The sequence below is a fragment of the Nycticebus coucang genome, chromosome 22 (assembly GCF_027406575.1).
Source record: "Nycticebus coucang isolate mNycCou1 chromosome 22, mNycCou1.pri, whole genome shotgun sequence".
Taxonomy (NCBI): domain Eukaryota; kingdom Metazoa; phylum Chordata; class Mammalia; order Primates; family Lorisidae; genus Nycticebus; species Nycticebus coucang.
The window spans coordinates 31,598,594-31,608,311 of record NC_069801.1 but is presented as its reverse complement, the minus strand read 5'-3'; the positions used below and the strand labels follow the sequence as shown (position 1 = coordinate 31,608,311).

Sequence of the window (9,718 nt, the reverse complement as noted above, 5' to 3'; positions counted from 1 at the left end):
GGCTGCAGGGAGAGGGCAGGGGCGGGGTCCCAGCCGCTGGGCGGGCCAGGTTGGGAGATCCAGGTTAGGCCGGGCCGGAGCAGGGGGGCTGGGGCTGGCAGGGTTCTGAAAGGGAGGTGGGGGCGGGGTCTGGCCCCCTCCTGCGGGCTGGGGGCCGGGGGCGGGGCTGGGCGTGGCGGGCCCGGTGCTGACTTCCTCCGGGAGGGGTTGAGGCCGCGCTCCCACTCGCCCACACAGTGGTTCTGCAGCCGGCGGCCTCGCTGGCAGCTCCCGCGGCCCCCGCTGTGCCCAGCCCGCAGGTAGGAGCGGCCGAGGGACGCGGCGCCCGCTTCTCGGCCCACCAGCGCCGTGTGCGCCCTCCTCCTGCCGCCCTCTTCGAGGTGAGCGCCCCGTCGACCGCGGCTCGGAGCCCCGGCCACCCAGACCCCGGCGCGGGCGGGAAGGCGGCCCCCGCCCGCTGTCCCCGCCAGTGTGCGCTGAGCCCGGGAGAGCGCCCGCTCGCACCGCCCGGGTCTGCCCGGCGGGGCAGGGGCCGCCGCGAGAGGTGGGCGGGGGAGGGCAAGTTTGAAATAGAAAAGCCAGAGAGACTGATCGGGAGGGCCGGAGAAATTGAGGCTCTCGGAAGCCGGGTGAAATGAGAGCCGAGACAGGCGGGGACACGAACGACAGGAGGCTGTCGAGATCATTGAAACAAGGACAGACTGGGCGTACAGAGTTACTCAGCTACATACCCGAGGCGTAGGGGCGGACTCAGGCTTTGTGGAGCATTTTCAGAAAAACCAACGTACAGCCTAGTGAAGACATTGCTGGGGCCCTTCCCAGGGCCTTGCAGGGTCCCTGAAGCTTGAGCTTCATTAGCCTCATGCTCAATGTGCCTCTCGGAGGCCTACAGAGACACTCATCCACGCAGAGATGCTAAGAAACTGGGATGGGGGGTGGTCTCAGACGGTCAGCAGTATGGTATGGAGACCCTGAGAGACCGAGGTAGAGACCTACTGGGAGATAGGGAGTCAGAGATACAGAGCCGCCCAAAACCCAAGACAGCAGCAGAAGTGTCCCTGGCCACAGAGGGGTTGAGGGGAGCAGAGCTAGAGGCTGAGACTTCATGGAGGCGGCAAGACCTAGGTGGGCTGACAGCTCCCAAGACAGATTCTGAGAGACCCAGGCGTGAAACTTTGGGAAGCAAAGCTGTGAGGAAACAGAAATTCTGAACCAACTGATCCCCCATGAGGCAAAGGACCTGAGGCAGGAAGACCTAGATCAAGAAGTCCGTTGTGCATTCACAGCCACTGAGACAGCATCAACTTATTTTTAAACTCAGATCTTGGACGTGCTGCCTTAGCCCTGGGGGACCCAGGGTGAATGAACTATTCCTCTCCTGTCCCCAGAGCATCTGCTGTGAACTGCTTCCCACCCCGTTTTCCCTAAGCTGTGCTGACTTCCAGAGTGGGGTGGGAGAGAGCACAGAGTTTGGGGCTGGTGCTTAGTAGCACAGGGTGGGTAGTTCAGTTTCTCCCCTTAAGTCTCCTGTCAACTCCTGGGAGGTGGGGGAGGGATCTGTTCTGATCCTGACTCACAGCTGTGGGGGCCTGACCAAGGTCCTCCTAGACAGTAGGGAATATTAGGGAGGGCCAGGGACAGAAGGGTGGAATGGCTGGCTGGGGTAACTGGAAAGCTTCTGGATGTCTTCCAATCCCAGGGCCAGCAGCTGGGGAGAAGAGCTAGGCTGGTGCCCCTCTTGTCCACAGGCCTTTAGCTGAACAACCCCTCCATCAGCATGACAGCATTTCTGGGAGAGGAAAGACCTCCAGGCTGGGAGGCAGGGGACCTGAGCTCTGATACCTGAGTGACCTTGGGCATGCCTCTGCCCTGTCCTTGGCCTCCTTGTGCTCATCAGTAAAATGGGGCAGTACTCTAGCCTGCCTGCCTTTTGTGAGAGCCGATGAGAAGGTGGTGAGAATGTACTTTGTGAAGGGCTAATCAGCATGCAGGTGTGTATACCTGTGTACCTGTGGTCTCAGAGCTATGCTCACTAGAGCCTGACTAGGCCAGAGCAACCACTTGCCCCAGTGGTCTCTGTAGTGAGTCCCAGAAGCCTGCGGTCTCCTGTTCTCTCCCTGGGCCTTTACCGAGAATGTCCAGGTCAAGTGCCAGGCCAGAGCTCCCTAACCCGGGCCTGCCAGAGAAACTGCCTTTTTTCTTTTTTCTAGAGAGAAACTGCGCTTTGACCTCCAGTATGAGTAAGGAGCAGAGAGAGAAAATACTAATAGCTACTATTATCCACCAGGTGCTTTCCAAGTATCGTCATGTTTAAGCCTGACTACAATTTTAGGAGGTAGGAAGTAGTATTCCATTTAATTAGTTGTAAAAACAGGCTCAGGGAGCTTAAGTGACTTGCCCAAGGTCACCCAGCTAGTAAGTAAAGGAGCTGGAATTCAACCCCAGATTTATATTTCACAGCACAAGCCTCTACACATCACACGCTCAGGCCTGAACTCCGGGAGGGCTGAGCTCCAGGAGGTTCACTGGGAGGTGCCTTATCAGCAAGGGGACAGGGCCAAAGAGCCATCTATAGACTGAGCAGTCTCTCCCAAACTCCCTCTGCCAGCCAGGGAGGAATACAAGGTTGGCTTCTCCAGGGAACAGAGGAGGAAGAGGGGGAGAGAAGGATGGGCAGAAACAGGTGGGCCTTAATGGTGTCCTTCACTCTGTCCTCCCCAGAGCCCAGCTGGAGAGACTAAGACATAGGGGAATTCTGGGAAAGAACTAGAAGCCACACCCATACCCTATTTGGAGTGCCCCCGTCACAGAGTGGTGACTGCCTCCCAGGGGTTAGACCCAGGGCTAGCCTGGGCCTGGGGAGGAGGAATGGCAGCTGCAAGCCAAGCCAGAAAGGAAGGGAAAGTTCCTGGGCAGCCCCAGATAGACACATTCCACCTGTGTGGCCCCTTGCTGCCCAGTGGCTGACAGCCCAGGGTATCCTCAGATGTTAGGCCAGCGGAAACCTGGCCCTGTGTGGTGGTGGTGGGGTGGGGGACTGAGAAGGAAGAGCATCTGCCACCCTATAGCATAGCTCCCACCCCCAGGAATCTTGGCTCTAAAGACCCCAGCTTATGGTGGCTTCATGCCCAGTCCTGGGTGCAAGCTAGGTGTTCTCCCTTTGTACTGAATGGTAGCTGTGAACTCACCAGTGGTGCCTCCAAAAAGCCAGGCCAGGCTAAGGGCATTTGCTGGTGCCCACAGTCTGAATTTCAAGTCAGAGAATGCTTGTCCAGAATTTCTTACTGGGTGTGGCTGAGAATTTCTTACTGGGGGTGGTTGACTTTTCCTTCAACTTGAGCCAGGGCAGGCTCTGGGGAACTGCCAGTCACTGGGGTCTAACTGGGGGAGTTGCTTGGTGGGGTTTTGTATGTCCCTTTAAGTCCCCAAGCTCATCACAGCTGTGAGGACATCCCTTTCCAATGAATCCTGGTGGTTCCTCTCCACCACCCTAGGGTCTCAGCCCCTGGAGAGCTGGCTTCATGGTCGAGAACAGCAGGGTTAGGGAGCTCTGGCTTTGGGACTAGAGACTGAATCAGGGCAGCAGAAAGGTCTGGGAACCCCACTTCCCTGCCGCCCCACTCCCCAGGCTCCTGTTCCAGAGGCAGCTGTGTGGATGACCTCATCCCACAAACATGCTTTGTTCCTGAGAAAATGGAAAGTGTCTGAGGTTTGGTGGGGGGCTGGGAGTTTGCCTAAGCAGCTTTCAGGGCTCCCCTCTATGTCATTTCCCACTCAAGAGGGGACCTGATTGGAGAAAAAATGTCTTCAGTGGCTCTTACTCTCTCTCCCTTCACTTCTTGGGTCCCAAACCCTGAGAAATCAGAAAAGGTGGGGAGAGGCTGTCTCTCCCCAAGGCAGGGGTGAGAAATAATGACCCCAGGAGGATGAGGATGGAAGTATCCTGAGGCTTTGCCAGGAGTAAGAGTGATGCCTGGCAGGGGGTGACAGGGGCCACTCTGCACTCTTTCAGTTCCCTTTTGCCTCCTGGGGCATCTCATTTTCCTTTTTTCTCCCCTCTTGCTGGCAAAACCTGACATCTGGCCATCTGTACTGACACAGCTGCTGCAGATGTTGCAGGCTAAGGCTACCCAGGCTGTTGTGACCAGAGACACAGCAGGGGTGGAGGGGGATGAGGGGAGAGGGTCCAGCTGGGGAAGCTTGGCTGTGTCCAGCATGCAGGATTTCCTTCCTGCTCGCTTAAACCTAGGCTGAGTCTCTGAAGTTCTTGTAGCTTGGCTGCTTCTCCTGGGAGGGGAGGCCCCACTTCTCACACTGGTCTCTTCCACCATTCATCAGCATCTCTCTAGCATTTCACTGTTTTCCTGGATCAGGAGGGGACAGGAACAGTCCATTCCCATCCCTGAGTTCCCATTCCAGAGCTCTGAGTAAAGGTTCTTTCATCCATATCCCTTTGGCCCTTTCCTGGGAGTCAGGAGAGTAGTGATGACAGGGAATAGGATGGTGCTTCTGCCACCCTGGGGACAGTAGGGACAGGGGAGGCTAACATCAGACTGGGGCAGGAAATGAGTCACTGACCCAGGAAAAGCCCCCTCCCCCCAGATCTGTCAGGGCCTAGATAAGAAAACAACTTCTGCTTCCTGATTTTTTCCTGACCCCTTCCTACTCCGTAAGTTAAATACAGAAACAAACATGCAGGACTCAGGTTCCCAGAAGTACCCCTTCCCCAGCTCCACCTGTTCTCACCTGGCATTTCCCATGCCTGCTCTCTTGACAAGGGCCAAGCCACAGCCCCTTGGAATGACCCCATCCCACCTGTGCTCCTAACAGGGCCCCTCCACATCGTCATCATGAGTGAGGCATTTGACTGTGCAAAATGCAGTGAGACCCTGTATGGCCGGAAGTACATCCAAACAGACAGTGGTCCCTACTGTGTGCCCTGCTATGACAACACCTTCGCCAACACCTGCGCTGAGTGCCAGCAGCTGATTGGGCATGACTCAAGAGTAAGAATGGGAGCGGGCAGGGCAGGGAGTGAGTAGAGGCTGGCAGGAGGGAGCATAGCATGGGCCCCCCAGGCCCTGATGGCAGTGCCTCTGCCGTGCTTCCCATAGGAGCTGTTCTATGAAGACCGCCACTTCCATGAGGGCTGTTTCCGCTGCTGTCGCTGCCAGCGCTCTCTAGCTGATGAACCCTTCACTTGCCAGGACAGTGAGCTGCTCTGCAATGACTGCTACTGCAGTGCCTTCTCATCACAGTGCTCCGCCTGCGGGGAGACCGTCATGCCTGGTACATCCCCAGGGGCTCATCCTGGGTGGGGACTGGCCTGCCTGGCATCAGTGTGGAGTCCTTGCATGTGCCGGATACATGGAGACTCAGTATGTGTGAAGACCACACACATGGCTGAGCTCAGTGGCTCACGTCTGTAATCCTATCACTCTGGGAGGCCAAGACAGGTAGATTGCTTGAGCTTAGTTCAAGACCAGCCTAAGCAAGAGTGAGACTTCCATCTCTAAAAATAGCCAGGCGTTGTGGCAGGCGCCTATAGTCCCAGCTACTTGCGAGGCTGAGGCAAGAGGATTGCTCAAGCCTAAGAGTTTGAGGTTGCTGTAAGGTATGACACCACAGCACTCAACCCCCGGGTAACTGAGTGAGACTCTGTCTCCAAAAAAAAAAAAAAAAGTACACAGATGGCATGTTTCTAGAAATTTAGTGTATGCAAAATCTGTTGTGCCTATGTGCTCTTAAGTTAGCATTCACAGGGATTGGCACACCCAGGTATACACATGAAGGCTTAGTGTGTGCAGAAGCTGGCAAGCTTGATCCATTTCTGAGAGCTTAGTGTGTGCTGGACTAGTAGGCCTGGTGGACACATGGGGACTTAGTATGCATGAATATCTGCATGTTGGGTACATATTTGGAGCTAAGGCAGTGCTGAGACTGTCATGCTTGGTGTCTTGGGATTTAGTGTGTGGAGAGACAGAGGGTTTGACATGTATGGAGACCTGCATGCCTAATAGAAATGTGAGGATTTAGCACACATGTAGAATAGCATGCCTAGCAGATGCAAGGGCTCAGCTTGCACTGCACCTGTCACGCTCAGGCATCAGAACTTTGTATGGGCAGAGGTCTGCTTGCCTAGTATATGTGGGGTGTTGTGAGTGTGCTAAAACCATCATGTCTGGTGTATAACGGCTTAGCATATACTAAGACATCACGACTATTATATGGAGGCTTGATGTGTGTTTGGAGAGAGATTGGCATTTGTAATTTAGGAGGTAGGGGTCTTGCATGTGCATGGACACCACCCTGCTCAGGCTATGGAAGCAATGGAGACTTTGCTGGAGAAGTAACAGGTGGCCCTCAGGAGCTTGTGACACAGCATCTGAGTGGGACCCCTGCTCCCCACAGGGTCCCGGAAGCTGGAATACGGAGGCCAGACCTGGCATGAGCACTGCTTCCTGTGCAGTGGCTGTGATCAGCCACTGGGCTCCCGTTCTTTTGTGCCCGACAAGGGTGCTCACTACTGCGTGCCCTGCTATGAGAACAAGTTTGCTCCTCGCTGTGCCCGCTGCAGCAAGGTGGGGGCTGGGCCAGCAGGGTGGGGGTAAGGCCTGTTGTGGGGTGGGAATCCCCACTGACCCCTGCTGATGGATGCTGCCCCCACAGACACTGACACAGGGTGGAGTGACATACCGTGACCAGCCCTGGCATCGCGAGTGTCTGGTCTGCACTGGGTGCCAGACGCCCCTAGCTGGACAGCAGTTCACCTCTCGGGAAGAAGATCCCTACTGTGTGACCTGTTTTGGAGAACTCTTTGCACCTAAGTGCAGCAGCTGCAAACGCCCCATCATAGGTGGGACAAGGGTCAAAGAATGGAGTGGGCAGGGTGCAGGAAAGGGAGTGGGATGTATTGGGTAAGGGACAAGACCACCCCCAGATCTGCAGAGCTAACCTCCAGCCTCCCTCTAGGACTTGATGGAGGCAAGTATGTGTCATTTGAAGACCGACACTGGCACCACAGCTGCTTCTCCTGCGCCCGCTGTGCCACGTCCCTGGTGGGCCAAGGCTTCGTGCCAGATGGAGACCAAGTGCTGTGCCAGGGCTGCAGCCAGGCAGGACCCTGAGCCAGGGCTCCTGGGCCCAGGCTTTCCCACACCTGGGCTTCAGGACAATTCCTTTCCTAAACCACCATGGGGACCCAGCTCCTCCCCACAGTGGGTCTCCCCCTGGGCTCCAAGATTCAGTTTTCCATACTCTAACATGCCCCAACTGGTACTCCCTCATCCAGGTCCCCAAACCTGGGCTCTTGTAGAGTCTCCGTGACTCAAGCCCCTTTCCCAAACACGGACTCTAGAACTTGGCCCTCTTCCCAGATGGGGGCTTAGACCCCAGCCCTCCAAAACCTGGACTCTGGGACCTAGGCCCCCTTACATCTAGCCTTTTCTTGATAGATTTTAGGTGTCCTAGGGGTGCCTGAGCTGTCCTCATATGTGAACTGTGATCAGGCTTGACCCTATCCCCATTGTACCCTGCCCCCAGGGATGGGACTGTTTGAGCAGCAGGTTAGGGGCCGATAGATAGGTGGTTTTAAGGCATAGGCTGTAGCCCAGCCCGTGTTGTCAGAGTGTCTGTTTCATTTCAGTTCCATTTTGCCCAGAGATGGGCAGAGGGGTGTGATTGGCTCGCCCCTCTTCCAAAGTCTGAAATAAAGCAGTGTGAGGAAGCCCAGGCCTCTCTGTGTTTGTCCAGGGTGCAGAGGGGGAAGGAAGGTTCCTTCAGAGACTGGGAGACTCTGAGACTCTGCTAGACCTCCTCCCTGCAGGGCGGGGTGAAGTGGGGCTGGCCACTGGGTGGGAAGTTTATCCCCAGGAAGGGGATCCCCGCCACGGCTACTGTCCTGTCTTATTGTCCGAATCAAGCTTGGCCTGCCTTGCTCTACTGGCGGAGGGCTTTTTCCTTCGCGGTGGTAAGGGAGAGTTTTAGGGGAGGTTCCAGAAAGGAGCAGGGGTGACCATGGGGTTCCTTCGTCTGGAACAAATCTACATATCGCACCCTTCCCTAGCAGCCCTGTCTGTATCCCGCAGAGCAAGCACCCGTTCAGATCCCAATTTGGGCCCAGACCCTTAGCCCCCTTCCCCCTCTTCCCGAGGATTAGTGGGGGCGGCCCAGGATCCGCTCGCGGCCGCACGTTTTTTGCCAAAAAAGGCAAAGATGCAGCTGCACGCGCCGCGGGAACATCTGGATCCGATTCCCGGCATGAATGGGTCACGGCCCCACCCCCCCACCCCCAGTGATTCAAGGGCGGGGGCGGGAATGAGGGGGGCTGTCCCCCAAAGTGGGGAGATGGGGCGGAGCGATGCTTCCTTTCTCCGCGTCCGACGGCCCCTGCCCCTGCCCGTCGCGGCTGTGGTCTGAACCCCGTGGTCTGGCCCGCGAGGGTCCGGCTGGCGGAGCAGGTACGTGCGCTGGCGCCCGGGGCCTCCTGTGGCCCGGCGCCGGGGGGAGGGGCCCCTGGGCCAGCCGAAACCGCGTCATTATATGTATCTCATGTTAAACCTGTCCCGAAACGCTTGGGGCAGGCATTTTTACTGCGGTGACCCAGAGGTGCGAGACTCCCATAGTTGCCCAGAGTCACATAGGTAGTCTCTCACTAGTAGGTCAGGGATTCCAATCCTCTTTTAATGAACCCCCTCCCGGGCCCAATTTTAGTCCTAAACTTTCAGAAGCTGTGGTTCACGTTTTCAGCAAACCTTTAAAACTGCCTATCATATGTGCTTATAAATAATAATTACCGCAGATGCTTACGTTTCTGTTTGTTTCGCCCATCGGCCTGAGCGTTGGGCTGGCTCCTGCCTTGCTCACCCCTCCTTCTCAGCTCCAAGCACTTACTACGTGTTCAATAAATGCTTGTGCAATAAATCCAAGCATAAGAAACAGCTGGTGCAAAGGCCTGCCCTGGGGGCCTGAAAACATGTGGTGCTTGGAGAAAGCATCAAGTAATGTCATGTGGAGGAAGTGCCAAGAGACTAACATGGCAGGTAGCGCCCAGGTCGTGAAAATCCTACTGCTGAAACAGGCCTCACCCTGTGGGCGAAGCGGTCAGAGGAAATACTGAAGGAGGGGCGTAAAAGGAGCTGAGTTTTGGAAAGATCACACTGGCTGCGCATGAGTAATGGGTTAGAGCAGGTAAGACTAGCCAGGCTGGTTAGGAGGCAAGAGCAGTGGTCCAGGTAAATTAATCAAGAGGCTAGTAGCAAAGGCAGGACTTGCTAACTGGTTCCATAGAGTGAGGAAGGAGAAGCTTTTAGGGAAAGGCAGGCTTCAGGTTTGAGGCAGCCTAACCAGAAGAATGGTGTTGGCCCGGGCGTGGTGTTTCACACCTGCAATGTGAAGGCGAGGCGGGTGGATTGCTTGAGCTCAGAAATTCAAGGCCAGCCTGAGCAAAAGAGTGATACCCCACCACCTCACCTCCGTCTCTACTAAAAATAGGAAAACTCACGCCTGTAATCCCAGCACTCTGGGAGGCCGAGGCTGGTGGATTGCCTGAACTCGCCGGTTTGACCAGCCTGAGCAAGAGCAAGACCCTGTCTCTAAAAATAGCCCGGCATGTGGTCGCTTCTGCAACACATATACTAAAATTGGAAAGATACAGAGAAGATTAGCCTGGACCCTACACAAGGATGACACGCAAATTCGTGAAGTGTTCCATATTTTT

General features: G+C 55.9%; 1 protein-coding gene and 1 non-coding gene across 3 annotated transcripts; both read left to right on the top strand.

Annotated features, from left to right (window-relative positions):
* The first annotated feature begins 178 nt into the window (after positions 1 to 178).
* On the top strand, positions 179 to 7,726 carry FHL3 (four and a half LIM domains 3). 2 transcript variants are annotated; one of them, XM_053576989.1, is made up of 7 exons: positions 179 to 380; positions 2,211 to 2,335; positions 4,831 to 5,006; positions 5,115 to 5,289; positions 6,412 to 6,581; positions 6,670 to 6,856; positions 6,973 to 7,726. In XM_053576989.1, the coding sequence occupies exons 3-7, from the start codon at positions 4,851 to 4,853 to the stop codon at positions 7,125 to 7,127; spliced, it is 843 nt and encodes a 280-aa protein (XP_053432964.1). In that variant the 5' UTR covers positions 179 to 380; positions 2,211 to 2,335; positions 4,831 to 4,850; the 3' UTR covers positions 7,128 to 7,726. The 2 variants fall into 2 exon arrangements, with proteins under 2 accessions (XP_053432964.1, XP_053432963.1); XM_053576988.1 differs by lacking the exon at positions 2,211 to 2,335.
* Positions 7,727 to 9,611: 1,885 nt separating this feature from the next.
* On the top strand, positions 9,612 to 9,718 carry LOC128575632 (U6 spliceosomal RNA). Its single transcript, XR_008377059.1, has one exon. It is a non-coding gene; the product is annotated as a U6 spliceosomal RNA (small nuclear RNA).

Coding starts and splice junctions, on each gene's coding strand:
- FHL3 (XM_053576988.1), top strand. CDS start 4,851: ATGAGTGAGGCATTTGACTGTGCAAAATGCAGTGAGACCCTGTATGGC. Junction 5,290..6,411: donor CGGGGAGACCGTCATGCCTG/GTACATCCCCAG, acceptor TGCTCCCCACAG/GGTCCCGGAAGCTGGAATAC. Junction 6,582..6,669: donor GCTGTGCCCGCTGCAGCAAG/GTGGGGGCTGGG, acceptor CTGCCCCCACAG/ACACTGACACAGGGTGGAGT.